Consider the following 24,859-nt stretch of genomic DNA (forward strand, 5'->3'; position numbering starts at 1 on the left):
GATTGGGTTTGGGTGAAGAATGACTTGAGCTCCTGCTCATTCTCAGCCAGACCTTGGTCCAGGCTGCAGAGGAGGAGCTCAGACTCCTATTGCTGTACAGCAGCAAGGGGTACAACATTGTCAGTCAACAGTATTTTCATCACAACAATTTTTTAAAGAAAATTGTGTGAGACATTGACAGTCAGAGATTTTAATTTACTAAACAGTCAGAGCACTGGCCCAGATGGTCTCCTCCCGAGTGAATTCCCAGGAACCTCTTATCCAGGCATGATTAGCTGAAGGGAAGCTCATTCTTGGCATTCAGTCGAGACTGTTCTAAGCTCTGAGCCATCTTGGGAGTGAAACAGACCCCTAGTCGCTGGAGGTTGTCAGCTGGTTGTCATGAAAGTGTAATGTGATGCAGTGGATGACATGAAGATTTGGGGGAGAATGCCTGGGTTGGAGTATCCACGGAGCCAGGGCAAAGCCTCGGTCCTTCAGAGGGGCTTTGTTTGGAGGAAAATGTTGGATTCAGATCAGGGATTAAAGCATGGAGACAAAGGGCTGGATAAGGGTTTGGACTGATGTCTTGGTTCAGCATCTCCTGCAGGGAAGGCATCAGAGCTTGCCCACTAAAACCTTGGGATGGGAGGACTTGTGGGAGAGTGAGAAGATCTCTTGATTCAAGGGTCCAGGGCATGGTCTTGGCCCTGAGCAGGTGTCCGGCCTTCAGGGTTCAGGGATTTCTGTCCTCAAGGAACCAACTACATTCTTGGCCCACATCCATCCTTCAACATTGCCGTGATTCTTGGCAAGTTAGTCTAAAGTTCAATGCCCTCTACTGTCAAATCAGGCTTACACTCTCTGGGTTGCACCCCCTTCGCCTGCAACCGGGCCAACTTGGGGATGAGAGGAGATGATGAGAGAGACGCTACATGACCTGGAAAGCTTCCTTCCCATGATGTTCTTCCATACTCTCTTGCTGTGGAGCTATTCAAACCCCCTCTTTTGATCCAACCAGCCCCAAGACTCAAGCTTATGCAGGTAGTCATTCAATGAAACCAATCCCAAATGTTAACAAGAGATCCGTGGATAAACCAAAGGCAGTATGAATCCACATAGGAATAAAATTCTACCGGAGAAAAAATTGTAATTATGTTAAATATGTTGCTACATGGATGATCCAAAATGAAACACACTTTTAACAATAGTGAAGTCAGACAGACACAGGAAAAGAAATATTGAACAATTCAACATATAGGCGGTAAGTAGATTAGGCAGATTGTCAAAGGTGGAAAGTAGAGAGGGCTAAGACTTGGCAGCAGGGCTGAAGGGGGAGTCATTGCTGAATGGGTGCAGAGGTCCTATAAGTTATGATGAGAAAGGTTGTTATGGACAGTGGTGCAAAGTACATGGCTTGTGAAGGCATGCCCGACCCCTGAATTTCCTATTGCCAAAGTATTCCAAAGAGAAGCATTATGTATCTAAGAAAAGAAAAGAGGTGAAACATCCCAGAGGATGGCGTGTGAACACAGGAGCACCCTGTGGGAAGAGTAGGGAAGCTGAAATGATCTCCTGCCATTTCAGAAGATGGAGGAATGTGGCTGGAGAGGAAAATGGGCAGGAGGATTCACGAGACTCTGTCATGGCAGCAGAGCCTGCATGCTCGTGTTGGCCATTTCTCAGATGGAGAATATGCCACGGAGAGGTTCCCTTTAGCAAGAGAGGCAGAGGCTCCCTTTCTCAGGTCTTTCAAGGTGCTCTCTGCCGTCCTTCAAAACGTTTACCCGGGAGGATGGGCCAAGAGAAGCTCCATCCATGCTTCATCCCACCCCCACCCCTTGACTCCCAGCCCATGTCCAGTCAGGTGTGGCACCCAGAGTACCTCCTGATCAGCATCACTGCCTTGCTGACAGTGACTGTGTGTCCCCCTAGAAACAAAAGACAATGTTGTGGAGGCCAGTGGGAGTGAGAAGACCGAAGAGGAGGCCCCAGCCAGGGAAAATGAGGAGGAGGAAGGCTCGCCCAATAACAAGGTGGAGGAGGAGGCCACAACAAGTGGAAATAACGAGGAGGAGTCCCCTGCCAGCGACAGGGCCGAGCAAGAAGCCCAGACTGCCCCCAAGGTAAGCTCACTTTTCATGATCTGAGATTTAAAAAGGTGCCTCCTTTCTTCTTGGATGTGCCTACTTCAGAAATGGAAATCGGAGGAAGTCCATTATAGAGGATATATGCAGATTCCTCTTTTAAGGGATGTTGAGTCAAAGTTTGGTACCAACCAATAACTCCTTGCAAGGGGCATTGGCAAAAGTGACCCTATCAGTTCTGCAGTGTATGGTAGGGAGCATTTTTCTTTGAAGAAGACCAAAATTTTCTTAAATGAACATGGCCTTGAGAGATCTTCCTTGAAAAGCTGGTGCCTTTTCCTAAGGTGTCTTTGCTGTCTTCTTTTGGGGAAACAGACTCAACTCTGCCTTCTGTCTGTGTGCCTGCGGTCCGCAACCACAGGAAGACCTGTGGCCACAGTGGGGAGGATGCTGTGACACTCACAGTGTTTTCTTTTCTCTCATCACAGGTGGACGGGATGGATGATGAAAGCCGTAAGTATTCTGGAACCCGGCTCTGCTGAGGAGAAGTCCAGGTGTTGAGGAAGGGCGGGGGGTGCTTTCCTGCCCCTTTGGTTGCAGAGACACCCTGATTCTGGGTTCCTCCTGGGAAAGGGGGTGAAGGATGGGGTGAAAGAGACTGACTTCCCACAAAAGGGCCATCCCAAGTCCTCGGGTCCCTGGAGGAAAGGAGGCTCTTTGTATGGTGGGGGTAGGTGTCCGGGAACATTGGGGGGTGTGCGTGTGAGGGCCTGTTGGTGTGATTGTGAACCAGTGTGAGTGGGTGTGTTTTGTGGGGAGTCACTTGTGCCTTAGCACCACATAGCTGTCCAGTTTCTCGTTGAACAGTCTCATGATGACCGCAGGCTAACTGTCCATTCCCTCATTCTCCCTGCACCCGCTGGGAGCAAGGTTTGGGGAAAAGGCTTTCCTTCCTCTGTTGGTCTTTCGTTTCCTCTTTTCTTCCCCCTCTGCTTGGTGCAGACTTTCATGCTGTTGTTTCAAATATGTGCCGTGAACTCGAGCCTCTTGAGGTTGTAAGTGTCCCGAGGGAGTGTTGTGAACGCTGTGCTCCCCCCGCACCTCCTGCCCACTCGGGGCAGCCACCCTTCCAGCCTCTGCTCAGGAGTGGTCTTTCAGACACCTCATGTGCATGACATCAGAGAGTCTTTGTCCTTCTGTGTCTGACTGGCTTCACTTGAAGTGATGTCCTCCAGCGAGTTCCTGTTGAGGCTCAGAGCTCATGAACCTGACCAGTACCTATGAGGACACGGGTTCGACCCTTGACCTTGCTCAGTGGGTTAAGGATCTGACTTTTCCCTGAGCCACGGTGTAGGTTGCAGACATGGCTCAGATCCCAAGTTGCTGTTGCTGTAGCATAGGCAAGCAGCTGTAGCTCTGATTCAGCTCCTAGCCTAGGAACCTCCAAATGCCTCAAGCGAGGCCCTAAAAAGACCAAAAGAAATGATATTGAGATTTTGATATGTGTTGTAGTGTACCTGCTGTTTTTTCATGTAGTATGAAATGTCAATGATATTCCGTCTTCCAATCTATTTTTTTTATTTTTCTGTATTTTTCAGGCCTTGCTCATGACATAATGAAGTTCCCAGGTGAGGGGTCAAATCTGAGCTATTTATGCCAAACTACACCAGAGCCACATCCACACCTACAACACACGTCTGTGACCTACACCACAGCTCAAATCAACACTGGACCCTTAACCCACTGAGTGAAGCCAGGGATTGAACCTGCTTCATCATGGATATTAGTTGGGTTCATTCCTGATGAGCCACAATGGGCACTCCTCCTTCCCCTCTGTGAACATGGAATGTCATTTGAATTCTTTGTGACTTATTCAATTCTTTCAGCAGTGTTTTGTAGTTTTCAGTGTAAAAGTTGTTTCCTTTCTTAGAGCCCTGAGCCTGCTTTCCAGCTACTCCAGCAGCACCATGAGAAGGACGGGCTCGTGAAAACATTGGCGTGTCCCTCACTGCCTCTGCACTGAGCTCTGATTATGGCAGCACAGGTGTTGTGGGCCATACACAGCACCTCTGCTTACCCGTGGGTTCTGCTAGGAATCGGTCTAGAATGTCACCGTTGCCATCTCTCTTTGGGTGTCTGCAGGGCCTCCCAGAATTCCTGGCACAGGTTCATGAGCACAGGAGATACCTACAGATGAATGATCAGGTCAGACCAGCCAACTGGTCTGCAGTAAAGCATGTCCGGGGAGGGGAGGTCATATCTTGCTCATCTTTGAATCTCCACCCTGAACACGATGCCTGATGTGGCAGTCACTGGCAGATCACCTCTTTATACTTCATGGAATTCTGTAATAAATAGTGCAATCCATTCATATAAAACACAGCACCGTTCAATTGCTTACTCAGCTATCCCCTTTTCAGTGTGTGTAGAGGTGGAATTTCAGGTGTGTCAGTTTAGAGGTAGGAGCTATAAAGGGCCATAGAAGGAAGAAGTTGAAAGGTCATTCCTTCAGCACGTTGCTGTCCTTCGAATGTTGGCATCTGTGCTCACCTTGTGTGGAAGGGTCTCAGTCCATGGAGCAGAGGAAAACCCAGGGTGATGCTCTGTAACCTGCAGTCACCTCAGGGAAGCAGGAGGAATGGGAGGGTCACTCTTTCTAACTCAATTCCCCACGTGGTGTATTTCTACAGAGTCAGTGGTGGAGAGCCTGAGCAGCCGCCAGGATGAGGAGGCTGCAGGTAGGGAAGAGCACGCAGCTGGGATCCAGTGGGAGAGGGTTCCTGGGAGCACCTGGGTTCCGCCTGCTGCCGGGAGAGGGAGGAAGTGGGGGATAGGACTTGGCGGGTGGGTGGGTGGGTGGCCTAATGAGTGGCACTCTGCTGTGGTGTTTTCCCCTGTGAAATGGATACCACGAAGAAGACTTGGGTCCCTGGTCTTTGTTGTGCTGTGTTTGTATTCCTCTCTCCTTTTCTTTGAGAGGGAGAATCGATTTTCCCTCCCAAAGCTGCTCCTTCCTGCTTTGGTCTCTGCCCGTTGTGCAAGTTTGCTTTGTGATTGGCACCGTGAGGGCCCAGTGCACAAGAGCTGTTGACTTGGTTTCCTTTATTGGCCTTGAGGGACCTGAAGTGGTGGCACCCAAAGCTCTCCTAGGCCCTTGACCCTGGAGACCAAGTTGGTCGAGTGAGTGTCAGGTGGTGGGTGAGAAGGCAGCTCTCTGGCTCTGCATGTTCGGGATTTCTGACCTCCCTGTCCTATTGTGTCCTCACGGTGTGTCCTGAGGGAAGGGGCGTTCCCAGAGTTGGATGCCCAGAACAGGGAACTGAGGCACAGACAGATCTACATCTCCTTTTGTGGCATGTGTTTCTTCTACAGGGGATGTGAGGAGTTCCCTAGTGTCCTAGAGGCTAAAGATCGAGTGTTCGATCCCTTCCGTGGTGCAGAATCAAGTGCCTGGGTTGGGAACCACTGCATCCCCTGGGAGTGGTGACAATCAATCAGTCAACCAATGGGATTGACATCAGACCATTCTGCATGGTCATTATCTAGGTTGTCTCCGCTACCCAGAGGCATTTTCACACGAAACCTGTGTGGGGAGGTAATGTTTTGAAGTGCACCCCAAAGAGCAAGATCTTTCTAAGTAGAACTTGGATTCTGAAGGCTCTTCTGGGCGGCCGGGTGTTATGGGCTTTGAGGGCTTGGCCTGGGAGTCAATTATTAGTCATTTCCCTGTTATCTTCTGCAATCAGGATGTCACTCGTTCTCTCTGTTGTCATGTATTTTCCAGAATCTTGCTTTGGAAACCTAGGATCTTGCTTCAGGAGTCTGAGGGCAATTTTGTTCTTTACCACCTTGGCTGGAATAATCCCATGGTGGCCACACAACAGGGTGCACCCTGCCAATGAGCCAGATGAAGGTACTGTGGAACCTGACTCAATACATCCAGGCCTGAACAATGATTCTAGTTCATTCCGTGTTCCAAATTTCAGAACAAACTCTACAAATGCTACGCCACATCTTTCTTTTATTCCATGATGCAAATTCAAACGAACTAACTCGGAGTTCCCATCGTGGCGCAGTGGTTAATAAATCCGACTAGGAACCATGAGGTTGTGAGTTTGATCTCTGGCCTTGCTCAGTGGGTTAAGGATCCAGGGTTGCCGTGAGCCATGGTGTAGGTTGAAGATGTGGCTCGGATCCTGAGTTGCAGTGGCAGTGGTCACTGTAGGCCACTACAACTCTGATTAGACCCGTATCCTGGGAATCTCCATATGCTGAGGGAAGCAGGCCTAGAAAAGGCAAAATGACAAAAAAAGCAAAAAATAAATTGAATAACTCAGTTGGTAATTTCCCAACTATGGAAATAATGATTCATTTAAAATCGACATTTGGTTCCTGGTTAATAGCAAAGGTGACCTCACTCATTTTATGACATTTGCTGATATTTAACATTTCCAGTTGTAATAGATCCCTGCATGGAACCACATTTCCCAATTTGAAAACAATACTAGAAATGATTTAGAACAAGATTATATTAACAAGAAATGGTGGATATTACAGAAAGCTCCTCTAACCCATTCCTCCAATTTCCACCAATGACAACGTCCAGCACTGAATGGGGAACTCATGGTACACTGAGCAGCAAAAGATTCCTATAATTTTAATTAATGAAAAGTTCCCCATTTACATTCACATTCAGTTTTTGGGCTGTGCCAGTAGTTGAGGTTGGACACATGCAAAATATTAGGAGGCCCCAGTATGTTACCATAGAGAACGTGTACACTCCCATCTGTAGAAGGACGTTATTCCCAACAGCAAAGAGATGAAACCAATCACAAATGACAAGAGATCAGGAGAGAGATCAAATGCGATATGTGAACAGAAGAGAACAGTATTCTACCGGAAACAAAAGTAAAATTTTAAATAGGATACCAAGAGGATGATCCAAAAAAAAAAACTAAGTACTGTTTGACCAAAAGTGAGGAGTTCCCATCATGGCGTGCCAGCAGTGAAACCGATTAGGAAGCATGAGATTGTGAGTTTGACCCCTGGCCACAATCAGGGGGATAAGGATCTGGTGATGCCGTGAGCTGTGGTGTAGGTGGCAGATGCAGCTGGGATCCTGCCTTGCTGTGGCTCTGACATAAAATGGCAGCTACGGCTCCTATTAGACCCCTAGCCTGGGAACCTCCATATGCCATGCGTGTGGTCCTAAGAAGCAACAAGTATCAATAGAAAAAAAAAAATAGAGAAATCAGGCAGCACAGAGAAGGAAATATCGTGCAACTCAACATATAGGCGGTAACCAGACTCGGCAGAGTGTCAGAGATGGAAAGTAGAAATGGCCAAGACCTGGCAGCAGGGCTGAAGGGGGAGTCATTCCTGAATGGGTGCAGAGGTCCTATGAGTTATGATGAGAAAAGTTGTTATGGACAGTGGTGCAAAGTACATAGCATTGGGAAGGCCTGCTCTCCCCGTGAGTTTCCTATTGCCAAAGTATTCCAAAGAGAAGCATTATGTATCTAAGAAAAGAAAAGAGGCGAAACATCCCAGAGGATGGCGTGTGAACACAGGAGCACCCTGTGGGAAGAGTAGGGAAGCTGAAATGATCTCCTGCCATTTCAGAAGATGGAGGAATGTGGCTGGAGAGGAAAATGGGCAGGAGGATTCACGAGACTCTGTCATGGCAGCAGAGCCTGCATGCTCGTGTTGGCCATTTCTCAGATGGAGAATATGCCACGGAGAGGTTCCCTTTAGCAAGAGAGGCAGAGGCTCCCTTTCTCAGGTCTTTCAAGGTGCTCTCTGCCGTCCTTCAAAACGTTTACCCGGGAGGATGGGCCAAGAGAAGCTCCATCCGTGCTTCATCCCACCCCCACCCCTTGACTCTCAGCCCATGTCCAGTCAGGTGAGGTGCCCAGAGTACCTCCCGAGCAGCACCACCGCCTTGCTGACAGTGACTGTGTGTCCCCCTAGCAACCCTCGATGATGTTGTGGAGGCCGGCGGGAGTGAGAAGACGGAGGAAGAGGCCCTGGCTGGGGCAAATGAGGAGGAGGTGGGGCCGGGAACTGAGAAGGTGCAGGAGGAGGCTGCCTGCATTGACGAGGCAGAGGAGGAGGCAGGCCCATCCCTTGAAAATGACGAGGAGTCCCCAGCCAGCGACCTGGTTGAGCAGGAAGACCAGCTTGCCCCCAAGGTAAGCTCACCTTTCTTGATCGGAGATTTAAAAAGGTGCCTCCTTTCTTCTTGGATGTGCCTACTTCAGAAAAGGAAATCTGAGCAAGTCCATTATAGAGGATATATGCACATTCCTCTGTGGAGGAATGTTGAGTCAAAGTTTGGTACCAACCAATAACTCCTTCCAAGGGGCATTGGCAAAAGGGACCACATCAGTTCCCAAGTGTACATAGGGAGCATTTGTCTTTGAAGAAGCCTGAATGTTTTGTTTTGTTGTCTTTTTGCCTTTTCTAGGGCCACTCCTGTGGCATATGGAGGTTCCCAGGCTCAGGGTCAAACCAGAGCTGTAGCCACCGGCCTGCGCCAGAGCCACAGCAACGCGGGATCCGAGCAACGTCTGCAACCTACACCTCAGCTCACGGCAATGCCGGATCCTTAACCCACTGAGCAAGGCCAGGGATCGAACCCGCAACCTCATGGTTCCTGGTCGGATTCGTTAACCACTGCGCCACGACGGGAACTCCAAAGAAGCCTGAATGTTTTTTAAATGAACGTGGGCTTGGGAGGTCTTCCATGAAAAGCTGGTGCCTTTTCCACAGGTGTCTTTGCTGTCTTCTTTTGGGGAAACGGACTCAACTCTGCCTTCTGTCTGTGTGCCTGCGGTCCGCAACCACAGGAAGACCTGTGGCCACAGTGCAGAGGATGCTGTGACACTCACAGTGTTTTCTTTTCTCTCATCACAGGTGGACGGGATGGACGATGAAAGCCGTAAGTATTCTGGAACCCGGCTCTGCTGAGGAGAAGTCCAGGTGTTGAGGAAGGGCGGGGGGTGCTTTCCTGCCCCTTTGGTTGCAGAGACACCCTGATTCTGGGTTCCTCCTGGGAAAGGGGGTGAAGGATGGGGTGAAAGAGACTGACTTCCCACAAAAGGGCCATCCCAAGTCCTCGGGTCCCTGGAGGAAAGGAGGCTCTTTGTATGGTGGGGGTAGGTGTCCGGGAACATTGGGGGGTGTGCGTGTGAGGGCCTGTTGGTGTGATTGTGAACCAGTGTGAGTGGGTGTGTTTTGTGGGGAGTCACTTGTGCCTTAGCACCACATAGCTGTCCAGTTTCTCGTTGAACAGTCTCATGATGACCGCAGGCTAACTGTCCATTCCCTCATTCTCCCTGCACCCGCTGGGAGCAAGGTTTGGGGAAAAGGCTTTCCTTCCTCTGTTGGTCTTTCGTTTCCTCTTTTCTTCCCCCTCTGCTTGGTGCAGACTTTCATGCTGTTGTTTCAAACATGTGCCATGAACTCGAGCCTCTTGAGGTTGTAAGTGTCCCGAGGAGTGTTGTGAACGCTGTGCTCCCCCCGCACCTCCTGCCCACTCGGGGCAGCCACCCTTCCAGCCTCTGCTCAGGAGTGGTCTTTCAGACACCTCATGTGCATGACATCAGAGAGTCTTTGTCCTTCTGTGTCTGACTGGCTTCACTTGAAGTGATGTCCTCCAGCGAGTTCCTGTTGAGGCTCAGAGCTCATGAACCTGACCAGTACCTATGAGGACACGGGTTCGACCCTTGGCCTTGCCCAGTGGGTGAAGAATCCCGCATTGCGGTGAGCTGCGGCAGAGGTCCCAGACGCGGCTGGTATCCAGCTTGGCTGTGGCTGTGGTGTCGGCCGGTGGCCACAGCTCTGATTTGCCGCCTCGCCTGGGAATTTCCATCTGCTGCGGGGGCAGCCCTCAAGCCCAAAAGTGAATCAGTCAATAATGTCCTGGAGTTCTCTGTGCATTGCTGCAATGGGTAGGGTTTCCTTCTTCTGTGACAACGGAATACCTTGCTATGGTCTGTATCCACCCCGTTGTCTTTCTCAGTCTGTGTGCCCGTGGACACTGGGGCTCTGGTTCTGTTGGGCTCTTGTGTATGGCGCTGCCGTGATCCTGGGATGGCAGGTCTCTTTACCCGACACTGATGGATCTTCCTTTACATGTCCATGCAGCAGTGGGATTGCAGGGTCCTGCCGTGGTGTTTCCCGTCCTGGCTGGCCCCGTTGACATTCCCTGCTACAGTGTCCAGAAGTCCCAGGCAGTCACATCTTCCCAAACATCTGTTCAGGTTTGAAAACACTCCGTGTCCTACCAGGTGGGAGGTGATACCTCGTGGTGCCTTTGCTTTGCCTTTCCATTGTGATAGGCGACTTTGGGAAACATGCCCTCTGTGTGCTGCTCTCTGTGGTCTTCTTGGACGGTGGGTCTCTCCCAGGCTTCCACTCATCTACAACTGAGGCATTTGCCTTTTGATTGAATTGATTTGTAGTTGTTTCCCATATATTCCAAATATGAGCCCCTGTTTCAAATACAAGATTTACAAATATCCTCTTCTGTAGGTTGTCTTTCCATTCAGTGGATTGTTAGACACTGTCCTTTCTGTTTGTTTCTATTTTAATGGAGGTACAGTGTTGTTTCACTCTCTGCTGTGGAGCAACGTTCCCCAGTCGTGTGTGTCCATTAACGTATGTTCCTTTTTTGATATTATTGCCGTCTGAGATCAGGTCGATTACAGGAGATTGGATCTCGTTCTCCGTGTGCTGCAACAGGAGGACCTTGTTGTCTCTCCATTCTCAATGCCGTAGTTGGCATCAACTGCCCCCAAACTCCCAGTCCGTGCCCTTCACAACCACAAGTCTGTTCTCTGCATCCGTGGGTTCTGTGGACAGGTTCCTTTGTGCCGTGCTTTAGATTCCACCTCTAAGTGAGATCAGGTGGTATCCGTCTTTCTCTTTGTCACGTACTTCACTTTGCACGAGAATCTCCCGATCCATCCCTATTGTTTTGAGTGGCATTGGTTTCTTCTTCGATTTTCTGGCTGAGTCGTGAATTCCATCATCTATGTGGACCACATCGTCATGAGCCATTCATCTGTCTGTGGACATGAGGTGGCTTCCCTGTCTTGGCTGTTGTGAACAGTGCTGCCATAAACATAGAGGGGCATATGTCTTTTTCCTGGATACATTTGTCCTGATATTTCCCAGGGTGCTCGGCTTGCTAGGTCGCATGCCCTGCTGTGTTCAGTTTTCGCAGGACCCTCCATGGTGTCTTCCATAGTGGTTGTACCAGTGTACGTTCGCATCGGCAATGCTGGGGCGGGGGAGCCTTTTCTCCACCCGTATCTGCGACTGACACCAGAGCTCTCGGCAACGCTGGATCCTTAACCCCCTCAGCGAGGCCAGGGATCAACCCCGCAAGCTCGTGGTTCCTAGTCGGATTCGTTTCCGCTGTGCCCTGACGGGAACTCCTGGGTGGTTTCTTTGCTGTTGTTGTTGTGGAGGTGTATGAGTTTTCTTTATATATGTTTTGGAGGTGAACCTCACGGGCAGTGGTCCCTTTCTCCTCAGTGCTTCTGTAGAGCTGCTGTCCACAGTGTGCCAGCCACTGGCCAGAAGGAGCCATTTCTGCTTAATTGAGTTCAGTCAGTAGTTAGGTCTGCCTCTTGCAGTGAACAGAATAAAGCAGCCTATGGTTCACTCCCAGGGGCCACCACACAAGTGTGTCCATGCAGCTGGAATTTCAGGTGTGTCACCCTGGAGCTGAGGCCTCCAGATGGACTCGTAGAAGGGAGATGTGTAAGGCTCCATCCCTCAGCAGCCCACGATCTCTGAAGGTTTGCCACTGTGGCCAATGTTTTATGGAAGCTTCTGAGGCCGTAGAGCAGAGGGAAGTTCTGAGCACACGGAGGACAAGCCAGGGTGGTGCTGTGTGGCCGCAAACAACCCTAAGTAGGGGATACGTGTGGGGGACAGGCTCTAACACCTTGATTCCTTATGTCTGTGTCTCTGCAGTATGTTTCATGGAGAGTCTGAGTGACAGCAACCATGATGAAAGTGATACAGGTAAGAACAGCTCTCAGGTAGGAGCCAATGGGAGAGGGATCCCGGGACACTTGGGTGACGCCTGCTGCTTGGAGTGTGGGGCAGGTGAGTCTGAAACTTAAAAACAGAAAGAAATTGATGTAAAGATGTTCACCGCCTACTTTAATAAGGAGAGGGAGCAGATATGAGATGCCTGAATGTTGGCATCTGTGCTCACCTTGTGTGGAAGGGTCTCAGTCCATGGAGCAGAGGGAGGGTCTGGGCACCTGGAGGAAAAACCAGGGTGATGCTCTGTACCCGTAGTCACCTCAGGGAAGCCGGAGAAACGGGAGGGCCACTCTTTCTAACTCCTTGATTCCCCTGATGGTGTGTTTCTACAGACTCAGTGGTGGAGAGCCTGAGCAGCCGCCAGGATGAGGAGGCTGCAGGTAGGGAAGAGCACGCAGCTGGGATCCAGTGGGAGAGGGTTCCTGGGAGCACCTGGGTTCCGCCTGCTGCCGGGAGAGGGAGGAAGTGGGGGATAGGACTTGGCGGGTGGGTGGGTGGGTGGCCTAATGAGTGGCACTCTGCTGTGGTGTTTTCCCCTGTGAAATGGATACCACGAAGAAGACTTGGGTCCCTGGTCTTTGTTGTGCTGTGTTTGTATTCCTCTCTCCTTTTCTTTGAGAGGGAGAATCGATTTTCCCTCCCAAAGCTGCTCCTTCCTGCTTTGGTCTCTGCCCGTTGTGCAAGTTTGCTTTGTGATTGGCACCGTGAGGGCCCAGTGCACAAGAGCTGTTGACTTGGTTTCCTTTATTGGCCTTGAGGGACCTGAAGTGGTGGCACCTGAAGTGGTGGCACCTTGACCCTGGAGACCAAGTTGGTCGAGTGAGTGTCAGGTGGTGGGTGAGAAGGCAGCTCTCTGGCTCTGCATGTTTGGGATTTCTGGCCTCCCTGTCCTATTGTGTCCTCACGGTGTGTCCTGAGGGAAGGGATGTTCGCAGAGTTGGATGAGTTAAAGGAGGCATACTTGGAGTTCCAGTGGTTAAGGAATCCAACTAGGAACCATGAGATTGCGGGTTCGATCGCTGGCCTCACTTAGTGAGTTAAGGATCCAGTAATGCCGTGAGCTGTGGTGTAGGTGGCAGATGCAGCTGGGATCCTGCCTTGCTGTGGCTCTGACATAAAATGGCAGCTACGGCTCCTATTAGACCCCTAGCCTGGGAACCTCCATATGGCATGTGTGTGGCCCTAAAAAGCAACAAGTATCAATAGAAAAAAAAAATAGAGAAATCAGGCAGCACAGAGAAGGAAATATCGTGCAACTCAACATATAGGCGGTAACCAGACTCGGCAGAGTGTCAGAGATGGAAAGTAGAAATGGCCAAGACCTGGCAGCAGGGCTGAAGGGGGAGTCATTCCTGAATGGGTGCAGAGGTCCTATGAGTTATGATGAGAAAAGTTGTTATGGACAGTGGTGCAAAGTACATAGCATTGGGAAGGCCTGCTCTCCCCGTGAGTTTCCTATTGCCAAAGTATTCCAAAGAGAAGCATTATGTATCTAAGAAAAGAAAAGAGGCGAAACATCCCAGAGGATGGCGTGTGAACACAGGAGCACCCTGTGGGAAGAGTAGGGAAGCTGAAATGATCTCCTGCCATTTCAGAAGATGGAGGAATGTGGCTGGAGAGGAAAATGGGCAGGAGGATTCACGAGACTCTGTCATGGCAGCAGAGCCTGCATGCTCGTGTTGGCCATTTCTCAGATGGAGAATATGCCACGGAGAGGTTCCCTTTAGCAAGAGAGGCAGAGGCTCCCTTTCTCAGGTCTTTCAAGGTGCTCTCTGCCGTCCTTCAAAACGTTTACCCGGGAGGATGGGCCAAGAGAAGCTCCATCCGTGCTTCATCCCACCCCCACCCCTTGACTCTCAGCCCATGTCCAGTCAGGTGAGGTACCCAGAGTACCTCCCGAGCAGCACCACCGCCTTGCTGACAGTGACTGTGTGTCCCCCTAGCAACCCTCGATGATGTTGTGGAGGCCGGCGGGAGTGAGAAGACGGAGGAAGAGGCCCTGGCTGGGGCAAATGAGGAGGAGGTGGGGCCGGGAACTGAGAAGGTGCAGGAGGAGGCTGCCTGCATTGACGAGGCAGAGGAGGAGGCAGGCCCATCCCTTGAAAATGACGAGGAGTCCCCAGCCAGCAACCTGGTTGAGCAGGAAGACCAGCTTGCCCCCAAGGTAAGCTCACCTTTCTTGATCGGAGATTTAAAAAGGTGCCTCCTTTCTTCTTGGATGTGCCTACTTCAGAAAAGGAAATCTGAGCAAGTCCATTATAGAGGATATATGCACATTCCTCTGTGGAGGAATGTTGAGTCAAAGTTTGGTACCAACCAATAACTCCTTCCAAGGGGCATTGGCAAAAGGGACCACATCAGTTCCCAAGTGTACATAGGGAGCATTTGTCTTTGAAGAAGCCTGAATGTTTTGTTTTGTTGTCTTTTTGCCTTTTCTAGGGCCACTCCTGTGGCATATGGAGGTTCCCAGGCTCAGGGTCAAACCAGAGCTGTAGCCACCGGCCTGCGCCAGAGCCACAGCAACGCGGGATCCGAGCAACGTCTGCAACCTACACCTCAGCTCACGGCAATGCCGGATCCTTAACCCACTGAGCAAGGCCAGGGATCGAACCCGCAACCTCATGGTTCCTGGTCGGATTCGTTAACCACTGCGCCACGACGGGAACTCCAAAGAAGCCTGAATGTTTTTTAAATGAATGTGGGCTTGGGAGGTCTTCCATGAAAAGCTGGTGCCTTTTCCACAGGTGTCTTTGCTGTCTTCTTTTGGGGAAACGGACTCAACTCTGCCTTCTGTCTGTGTGCCTGCGGTCCGCAACCACAGGAAGACCTGTGGCCACAGTGCAGAGGATGCTGTGACACTCACAGTGTTTTCTTTTCTCTCATCACAGGTGGACGGGATGGACGATGAAAGCCGTAAGTATTCTGGAACCCGGCTCTGCTGAGGAGAAGTCCAGGTGTTGAGGAAGGGCGGGGGGTGCTTTCCTGCCCCTTTGGTTGCAGAGACACCCTGATTCTGGGTTCCTCCTGGGAAAGGGGGTGAAGGATGGGGTGAAAGAGACTGACTTCCCACAAAAGGGCCATCCCAAGTCCTCGGGTCCCTGGAGGAAAGGAGGCTCTTTGTATGGTGGGGGTAGGTGTCCGGGAACATTGGGGGGTGTGCGTGTGAGGGCCTGTTGGTGTGATTGTGAACCAGTGTGAGTGGGTGTGTTTTGTGGGGAGTCACTTGTGCCTTAGCACCACATAGCTGTCCAGTTTCTCGTTGAACAGTCTCATGATGACCGCAGGCTAACTGTCCATTCCCTCATTCTCCCTGCACCCGCTGGGAGCAAGGTTTGGGGAAAAGGCTTTCCTTCCTCTGTTGGTCTTTCGTTTCCTCTTTTCTTCCCCCTCTGCTTGGTGCAGACTTTCATGCTGTTGTTTCAAACATGTGCCATGAACTCGAGCCTCTTGAGGTTGTAAGTGTCCCGAGGAGTGTTGTGAACGCTGTGCTCCCCCCGCACCTCCTGCCCACTCGGGGCAGCCACCCTTCCAGCCTCTGCTCAGGAGTGGTCTTTCAGACACCTCATGTGCATGACATCAGAGAGTCTTTGTCCTTCTGTGTCTGACTGGCTTCACTTGAAGTGATGTCCTCCAGCGAGTTCCTGTTGAGGCTCAGAGCTCATGAACCTGACCAGTACCTATGAGGACACGGGTTCGACCCTTGGCCTTGCCCAGTGGGTGAAGAATCCCGCATTGCGGTGAGCTGCGGCAGAGGTCCCAGACGCGGCTGGTATCCAGCTTGGCTGTGGCTGTGGTGTCGGCCGGTGGCCACAGCTCTGATTTGCCGCCTCGCCTGGGAATTTCCATCTGCTGCGGGGGCAGCCCTCAAGCCCAAAAGTGAATCAGTCAATAATGTCCTGGAGTTCTCTGTGCATTGCTGCAATGGGTAGGGTTTCCTTCTTCTGTGACAACGGAATACCTTGCTATGGTCTGTATCCACCCCGTTGTCTTTCTCAGTCTGTGTGCCCGTGGACACTGGGGCTCTGTTTCTGTTGGGCTCTTGTGTATGGCGCTGCCGTGATCCTGGGATGGCAGGTCTCTTTACCCGACACTGATGGATCTTCCTTTACATGTCCATGCAGCAGTGGGATTGCAGGGTCCTGCCGTGGTGTTTCCCGTCCTGGCTGGCCCCGTTGACATTCCCTGCTACAGTGTCCAGAAGTCCCAGGCAGTCACATCTTCCCAAACATCTGTTCAGGTTTGAAAACACTCCGTGTCCTACCAGGTGGGAGGTGATACCTCGTGGTGCCTTTGCTTTGCCTTTCCATTGTGATAGGCGACTTTGGGAAACATGCCCTCTGTGTGCTGCTCTCTGTGGTCTTCTTGGACGGTGGGTCTCTCCCAGGCTTCCACTCATCTACAACTGAGGCATTTGCCTTTTGATTGAATTGATTTGTAGTTGTTTCCCATATATTCCAAATATGAGCCCCTGTTTCAAATACAAGATTTACAAATATCCTCTTCTGTAGGTTGTCTTTCCATTCAGTGGATTGTTAGACACTGTCCTTTCTGTTTGTTTCTATTTTAATGGAGGTACAGTGTTGTTTCACTCTCTGCTGTGGAGCAACGTTCCCCAGTCGTGTGTGTCCATTAACGTATGTTCCTTTTTTGATATTATTGCCGTCTGAGATCAGGTCGATTACAGGAGATTGGATCTCGTTCTCCGTGTGCTGCAACAGGAGGACCTTGTTGTCTCTCCATTCTCAATGCCGTAGTTGGCATCAACTGCCCCCAAACTCCCAGTCCGTGCCCTTCACAACCACAAGTCTGTTCTCTGCATCCGTGGGTTCTGTGGACAGGTTCCTTTGTGCCGTGCTTTAGATTCCACCTCTAAGTGAGATCAGGTGGTATCCGTCTTTCTCTTTGTCACGTACTTCACTTTGCACGAGAATCTCCCGATCCATCCCTATTGTTTTGAGTGGCATTGGTTTCTTCTTCGATTTTCTGGCTGAGTCGTGAATTCCATCATCTATGTGGACCACATCGTCATGAGCCATTCATCTGTCTGTGGACATGAGGTGGCTTCCCTGTCTTGGCTGTTGTGAACAGTGCTGCCATAAACATAGAGGGGCATATGTCTTTTTCCTGGATACATTTGTCCTGATATTTCCCAGGGTGCTCGGCTTGCTAGGTCGCATGCCCTGCTGTGTTCAGTTTTCGCAGGACCCTCCATGGTGTCTTCCATAGTGGTTGTACCAGTGTACGTTCGCATCGGCAATGCTGGGGCGGGGGAGCCTTTTCTCCACCCGTATCTGCGACCGACACCAGAGCTCTCGGCAACGCTGGATCCTTAACCCCCTCAGCGAGGCCAGGGATCAACCCCGCAAGCTCGTGGTTCCTAGTCGGATTCGTTTCCGCTGTGCCCTGACGGGAACTCCTGGGTGGTTTCTTTGCTGTTGTTGTTGTGGAGGTGTATGAGTTTTCTTTATATATGTTTTGGAGGTGAACCTCACGGGCAGTGGTCCCTTTCTCCTCAGTGCTTCTGTAGAGCTGCTGTCCACAGTGTGCCAGCCACTGGCCAGAAGGAGCCATTTCTGCTTAATTGAGTTCAGTCAGTAGTTAGGTCTGCCTCTTGCAGTGAACAGAATAAAGCAGCCTATGGTTCACTCCCAGGGGCCACCACACAAGTGTGTCCATGCAGCTGGAATTTCAGGTGTGTCACCCTGGAGCTGAGGCCTCCAGATGGACTCGTAGAAGGGAGATGTGTAAGGCTCCATCCCTCAGCAGCCCACGATCTCTGAAGGTTTGCCACTGTGGCCAATGTTTTATGGAAGCTTCTGAGGCCGTAGAGCAGAGGGAAGTTCTGAGCACACGGAGGACAAGCCAGGGTGGTGCTGTGTGGCCGCAAACAACCCTAAGTAGGGGATACGTGTGGGGGACAGGCTCTAACACCTTGATTCCTTATGTCTGTGTCTCTGCAGTATGTTTCATGGAGAGTCTGAGTGACAGCAACCATGATGAAAGTGATACAGGTAAGAACAGCTCTCAGGTAGGAGCCAATGGGAGAGGGATCCCGGGACACTTGGGTGACGCCTGCTGCTTGGAGTGTGGGGCAGGTGAGTCTGAAACTTAAAAACAGAAAGAAATTGATGTAAAGCTGTTCACCGCCTACTTTAATAAGGAGAGGGAGCAGATATGAGATGCCTGAATGTTGGCATCTGTGCTCACCTTGTGTGGAAGGGTCTCAGTCCATGGAGCAGAGGGAGGGTCTGGGCACCTGGAGGAAAAACCAGGGTGATGCTCTGTACCCGTAGTCACCTCAGGGAAGCCGGAGAAACGGGAGGGCCACTCTTTCTAACTCCTTGATTCCCCTGATGGTGTGTTTCTACAGACTCAGTGGTGGAGAGCCTGAGCAGCCGCCAGGATGAGGAGGCTGCAGGTAGGGAAGAGCACGCAGCTGGGATCCAGTGGGAGAGGGTTCCTGGGAGCACCTGGGTTCCGCCTGCTGCCGGGAGAGGGAGGAAGTGGGGGATAGGACTTGGCGGGTGGGTGGGTGGGTGGCCTAATGAGTGGCACTCTGCTGTGGTGTTTTCCCCTGTGAAATGGATACCACGAAGAAGACTTGGGTCCCTGGTCTTTGTTGTGCTGTGTTTGTATTCCTCTCTCCTTTTCTTTGAGAGGGAGAATCGATTTTCCCTCCCAAAGCTGCTCCTTCCTGCTTTGGTCTCTGCCCGTTGTGCAAGTTTGCTTTGTGATTGGCACCGTGAGGGCCCAGTGCACAAGAGCTGTTGACTTGGTTTCCTTTATTGGCCTTGAGGGACCTGAAGTGGTGGCACCTGAAGTGGTGGCACCTTGACCCTGGAGACCAAGTTGGTCGAGTGAGTGTCAGGTGGTGGGTGAGAAGGCAGCTCTCTGGCTCTGCATGTTTGGGATTTCTGGCCTCCCTGTCCTATTGTGTCCTCACGGTGTGTCCTGAGGGAAGGGATGTTCGCAGAGTTGGATGAGTTAAAGGAGGCATACTTGGAGTTCCAGTGGTTAAGGAATCCAACTAGGAACCATGAGATTGCGGGTTCGATCCCTTGCCTCACTCGGTGTCTTAAATATCCAGCATTTTTGTGAGCTATGGTGTTTGTCGCAGATACAGCTTGCATCCTGTATTTCGTTGCTGTGGTTTCGACTGGCAGCTGCAGGTCCCATTTTGTCCCTAGCCTGTGAACCTCCATATCCTGTCAGAGTTGCCCTAGAATAAAGAAAAAGGCAAAAATAGTATAAAATAAAATAAAGGAGAAGTCATCTGGGGTTGCTGCATAGGATCCAGTACCCTTGAGTCCTGTCCACCTGCACAGCTGACCCCAGGCTGCTGTCATGACTCTCCTCCCCTCTGGGAGAGGTCCATGTCCAGCTGCCCAAAGAGACCACCCCTGGCCAGCAGGAATTTGGGGGACTGTGTGAAGGAGCTGCTGGCCTTGCTTCAGACCCTTTCTCTCCTGGCCCTGTGACCTCATCTCCTGGGATTGACCATGTCCCAGACAGAGCCTCTGGCAGCAGGACCAGGTGGTCACAGCTCCTGTTGGATCCCCCTCTTCCCATCAGACTGCTATCCCCTGATCCCCAAATCCCAGTCATGTTGACCCTGTGTCCCTTCCTAGCCTGGCCCTGGTCTCCTCCCTCCCAGGTCCCCGAGGCTCAGGCCAAATGGAGGCAGGTGGTGAGCATTCACATCGGGTCTGTACTGAACCAATCTCAGCCTGAGAGAAGTGACACAGGGTCCTTTCCCTCTGAGTTTGTGTCAGCCTCTCTAAGGCCTCCCTCATGTCGGGGCTCCAGAAAACAATCAAGATGAAGGCATCTATCCCTCAGTGCTCATGTACGAAGAGTGGCTCACCTGGCCCAGCCCTGCATCCTTGTGGATGCTTAGTGCTCCTGGCATCACACAGAAGACATGGCAGGATCCCAACCTGAGTGGGAATTTCCAGGGTCTGGGTCTTCCCTCAGTCTCTGTAAGGCCCAGGGATGGCCTGGGCCATCCCATGCCACCCATTCTCAAACTGAGGTTGGAACTTCTGTAAATTCTTTGACATAGATGACAAGTTCAAATGCAGCAACCCCTGAGGCAATTCAGTTCTGTGTTCTCTTGGGAAAAGTGAAAGGCTAGGATTCAAATTTGTTGTATTCCTTTCAGTGACTTTTCACTGTGTCATCTAATAACATGAATGTAACTTGTTTTAGTACACTTTCAAAAGCATTGTCTTCTCAGAGTTCCTGCTGTGGCTCAGTGGGTTAAAAACAGGACATGGTGTCCATGAAGATGCAGGTTCAATCCCTGGCCTCGCTCAGTCAGTTGAAGAATCTGGCATTGCTGCAAGCTGTGGCATACATTGCAAAGGCGATTCAAATCCCACCTTGTGGCATCTGTTTTAGGCCTGCAGAGGCAGCTTGTCCCTGACCCCTAGCCCATGAACGTCCATATGCTGCAGGTGTGGCTGAAAAAAGAAAAAGAGAATACCTTTCTTCTATATACTTTTCATGCAGCAATAGAATAAAAAGATAAATTTATATTTCTACTACCACATCTTCATGATTTTTTGAAACTCTTAATACTGAAAAATATTTATTGAATTTCTTTTGCTATAGATTATTTACTGTATTGTGTTAGTTTCAGGTGTACAGCTTCAAATTCTTTTTCTTTACAGGTTATGAGAAGATATTGCATAGAGTTCCATGTGCTACACAGTGAATCCTTGTTGCTTCTCTATTAATCTCACACTCCCAATTGATCCCTTCCCTTCCTTTCCCTTTCCCCTTTGCTAATGGAAGTTTGCTTCCCATGTCTGTGCGTTGTTTCAGTTTTGTAAAAAAGCTGGATTGTAGTCATGTTTCAGATTCAGCATAGAAGTGTTAGAACTTTCATCTTTGTCTAACTTACTTCACGTAGTATGATAATCTCTAGGTCTGTCCATGTTGCTGCAAATTGCATGGCTTCATTCTTTCTTATGGCTGAGTGTGACTCCTATATATACATGAAGTATTTTTTGAAGAAGTGAGGTATTTTTGTACCTATTTCTGCTGTACAGCGAAGGGACCCAGTCACACCTATTTATACATTATTTTTCTCTTCTTATGTTCCATTGTGTTCTCTCCAAAGAGACTGAATACAGTTCCCTGTGCTACAGCGTAGGGCCTCATTGCTTATCCATCCTAAATGTAAGCGTTTGCATCGACCAACCCCAAATTCCCAGTCCATCCCACTTCCTCTCCCCTCCCCCTTGGCTCCCCACACGTCTGTCCTCTAGATCTGTGAGTCTGTTTCTGTTCTGGAGATATGTTCCTTTGTGCCCTATCTTGGCTTCTGCATGGAAGTGATGTCATGTGGTATTTGTCATTGTCTTTCTGACTTGTGCCACATACCATGATAACTTTAGTGGCATCGCTGTTGCTGCCAGTGGCATTGTTTCTTTCTTGTACACAGCTGAGTGGTACGACATTGTATATGTGTACCCCATCGTCTTCATCCATCCATCTGTTGGTGGACATTTAGATTGCTTCCATGCCTTGGCTCTTGTGAATTGTGCCATGAACATACAGGGGCATGTGTTTTTTGAGGGGGGTTTGGGGTTTTTTTTGTTTTTCATTTTTTTGGGTTTTTACCATTTCTTGGGCCGCTCCCGTGGAATATGGAGGTTCCCAGGCTAGGGGTCAAATCGGAGCTGGAGCTGCTGGCCTACACCACAGCCACAGCAATGCAGGATCCGAGCTGTGTCTGCAAACTACACCACAGCTCATGGCAACGCCGGATCCTTAACCCACTGAGCAAGGCCAGGGATTGAACCCGCAACCTCATGTTTCCTAGTTGGATTCGTTAACCACTGAGCCACGATGGGAACTCCACAGGAGCATGTGTCTTTTTGAGTGAAAGTTTTGTCTGGGTAGATGCCCAGGTGTGGGATCGCTGGATCATATAGGGTAGTACTGTAGTGAGTTTTCTGAGGAACCCCCATACTCTTTTCCAGAGTGGTCACACTGATTTCCACTGCCACCAACAGTGTAGGAGGGTTCCCCTTTCTCCACACCCCCTCCAGCATTTGTTATCTATCAACTTAATGACGGCCATTCTAACAGGTGTGGGGTGGTCCCTCGCTGCAGTTTTGATGTGTAGTCCCCTCGTACCAAGCAAGGTTGAGCATCTCTTCATGTGCCTATTGGCCATCCCTAAGCCTCATCTGGAGAAATGTCTCTTTAGGTCTTCCGGCTCTTTTTGCATTGAGTTGTTTGGTTTTTGTGGTGGTGGATGAGTTGTATGTGTTGTTTCTCTATTTTGAAGGTAAAGCCATTGGTGGGTGAATCATGTACAAATATTCTCTCCTAGAATAGATTTACAAGGAGATCCTGCTGAATAGCATTGAGAACTATGTCTAGATACTCATGTTGCAACAGAAGAAAGGGTGGGGGAAAAACTGTAATTGCAATGTATATATGTAAGGATAACCTGACCCCCTTGCTGTACAGTGGGAAAATAAAAAAAAAAAAAACAAATATTCTCTCCCATTCTGTGGAGTTTTTCTTTTTTAAAAAAAGGTCTCCTTTGCTGTGCAAACGCTTTTGAGCTTAATTAGTTCCTACTGATTTAGTTGTGTTTTTATTGTCATTATTCTAGGAGGCATAGCAAACAAGATCTTGATGCGATTTATGTCCAAGAGCATTCTGCCTGTTGTTCTCTAGGGGTTTTCTAGTATCTGGCCTTACATGGAGGTCGCCCAGCCATTTGGAGTTTATTTCTGTGTATGGTGTTAGTGAATGTTCTCACTGCACTTTTGACAGGTACCTGTCCGGTTTTCCCAGCACTACTGATGGAAGACAATGTCTTTCCTCCAGTGTATGTTCTTGCCTCCTTTGCCATAGAGCAGTTGACCCTTGGTGCTTGGGTTTATTTCTGGGCTTTCTGACTGATCAGTGTTGCTGCTTTTTCGCCAGGATCATAGAGTTGAATGACTGTAGCTTTGTAGTATAGTCTGAATACAGGAAGACTGATTTCTCCACTTCTTCCCCCCCCCCCCTTGAAAAGCACAAGCGAGAATGGCCAGGAGGTAGAAAGCATTCTCAGGGTAAAAGGAGGTCTTCAGGCCTCTGTCCATTTCTGCCACACAGGTCTCATGGTTAGTGGTATAAAGCATGGGCTGCAGGGGCTGGTTACCCCTTCCCTTGGGTTATCAGATGTCCTGCTCCTCCCAGGGCCCCACTGGGAGGGACTACATCCTTGTCTCCTGGAGCCTCCCCTTTCCGCTGCATCTGTTTCACTGTGCAGGGATCAGTCCCTTGAAGGCTGCCCAGCCCAATGCACAGGGAACTCGCTCCTGGAGGACAATTGTATTCCCTCTTTGCTAACAGAAAACCTCCTCAGCTAAGCACAGCATAGACGGCAGTGCCACGGGGATCTGAGCCCTGGGGAGTTCCAGGCCCTGAGGAGCCTGACGGACCCACACATCCACCCAGGGGAGCCCTCCTTCCATCTGACTCTGCACCTCCTCGGTGATGGCATCCCTGTGTTTGTGTTGCAGACTCCTCTGGGACACCTTGAAGCCTCAGCCTGGGACTGGAAGAGTCCAAAAGTTTCCATCTTGACCAGGATACAAGATTGACCTCACTCTTCATCTATTACGAGCCAACTTTAGTATAAGCTTAGTTCTTTATTGTCTAGATTTAGTATTAAGTTCTGATACATGTTTACTACTTGGTATATAAGATTTTGGTAGAATGTAAGATTGTGTATTAAATAATTGTTACCTATCCATTTGCTTTTTTTAAAACTAGTTTTCGATAAAATAAACACAGGTATAGGAAAGCCCCCTTAAGCAGAGGTAGAACTTAATGCACTGGAGTCAGGCAGTCACCCTAGTGTCCACCCCCTGTCCTGTCACCCGCATCAGTCCTGACTGAAGAAGGGGACTGTGGATTTAGTCCTGACCAACTGCCCTCAAGCCAGTTTCTTTCCAAGGATTCTGTGGCCTCATGTCGGTTTGTACCTTTGACCATGGGAACTCTGTCACGCTCCCTCTTTCAGGATGACATGGTTGGCCGAGCCTTGCATGCCCAGACCCTGGCTGCTGGAACATCCATATCTCACCTTTTCCCTCCTCATGTCTCTGACATGTTTCTTTATATCCCATGCCTGGAGTTGGTATTTTTAAAACATGTAGAGTGACACCGAATGAGACACAGATAAAAACTGTAAAAGTAATTTTAATAAAGTACACTTTGATTGCAAAACAAGTGTGTTTTGTGTTAATGGATCCCTTGGGAGGATAAAGAATGGCATACCCAAGTATGGAAGGCAGAGATAGGAAACATGAGAGAAGGCATGAACGTGCAGATTTTTCGGCAAAGGCCAAGAGAAACATTTCTTTGTCCACAGAAGGAAGATGTGGTGCTGCAGAATTGGGTGGCAAGAGTATTTTCTCTATTCCAAAATCTGAGAGTGAATCCCAAGGTTAACACTTTTCCCCTCCCCAGAATGCGTTGTCACACCTTTCCATTGTCCACGCATCGTCGTGCTCTGCTCTCCCTGCCTTGTAGGACTCTGGGTTCTGCATGATCAGGGTTGCACCTGAAACAACAAAGAAAGAGAGGGAAAGACCAGCTGTCTTTGCCTTGGCTTCTCAAACCCCTCGGGCTCTCCTGGGCTTCCTGGCTTTCCGTGTCTAAAGATGCTCCTAGTGGGAAGCTGAGTCCTGGTCATTCAGATAGGACGTGGG

At 50.0% G+C, this 24,859-nt stretch overlaps 1 protein-coding gene across 2 annotated transcripts; it reads left to right on the plus strand.

Annotated features, from left to right (window-relative positions):
- The first annotated feature begins 1,914 nt into the window (after positions 1–1,914).
- On the plus strand, positions 1,915–24,374 carry LOC146398968 (uncharacterized). 2 transcript variants are annotated; one of them, XM_084980909.1, is made up of 12 exons: positions 1,915–2,105; positions 2,555–2,620; positions 4,757–4,804; positions 8,037–8,257; positions 8,982–9,006; positions 12,054–12,104; positions 12,464–12,511; positions 14,075–14,295; positions 15,020–15,044; positions 18,092–18,142; positions 18,502–18,549; positions 23,666–24,374. In XM_084980909.1, exons 5-12 carry the CDS (start codon positions 8,991–8,993, stop codon positions 23,683–23,685), a joined length of 480 nt encoding a protein of 159 aa, XP_084837035.1. In that variant the 5' UTR covers positions 1,915–2,105; positions 2,555–2,620; positions 4,757–4,804; positions 8,037–8,257; positions 8,982–8,990; the 3' UTR covers positions 23,686–24,374. The 2 variants fall into 2 exon arrangements, with proteins under 2 accessions (XP_084837035.1, XP_084837034.1); XM_084980908.1 differs by lacking the exons at positions 1,915–2,105; positions 2,555–2,620 and adding an exon at positions 5,851–5,979 and having other exon boundaries at positions 3,617–4,804.
- The last annotated feature ends 485 nt before the right edge of the window (positions 24,375–24,859 follow it).

This window comes from Sus scrofa, chromosome 10 (assembly GCF_054392235.1).
Source record: "Sus scrofa isolate SSC_HxYL_T2T_F1_AM1 chromosome 10, Sscrofa_HxYL_maternal_Yorkshire_Landrace_v2.0, whole genome shotgun sequence".
NCBI lineage: Eukaryota > Metazoa > Chordata > Mammalia > Artiodactyla > Suidae > Sus > Sus scrofa.

What these genes read in the sequence shown, in the direction of transcription:
- LOC146398968 (XM_084980908.1), top strand. Translation starts at nt 4,705, where the DNA reads ATGGGAGGGTCACTCTTTCTAACTCAATTCCCCACGTGGTGTATTTCT. An exon ending in AAGACCAGCTTGCCCCCAAG is followed by an intron (nt 8,258 to 8,981) that starts GTAAGCTCACCT and finishes CTCTCATCACAG; the next exon opens with GTGGACGGGATGGACGATGA. An exon ending in CCAGGATGAGGAGGCTGCAG is followed by an intron (nt 18,550 to 23,665) that starts GTAGGGAAGAGC and finishes TTTGTGTTGCAG; the next exon opens with ACTCCTCTGGGACACCTTGA.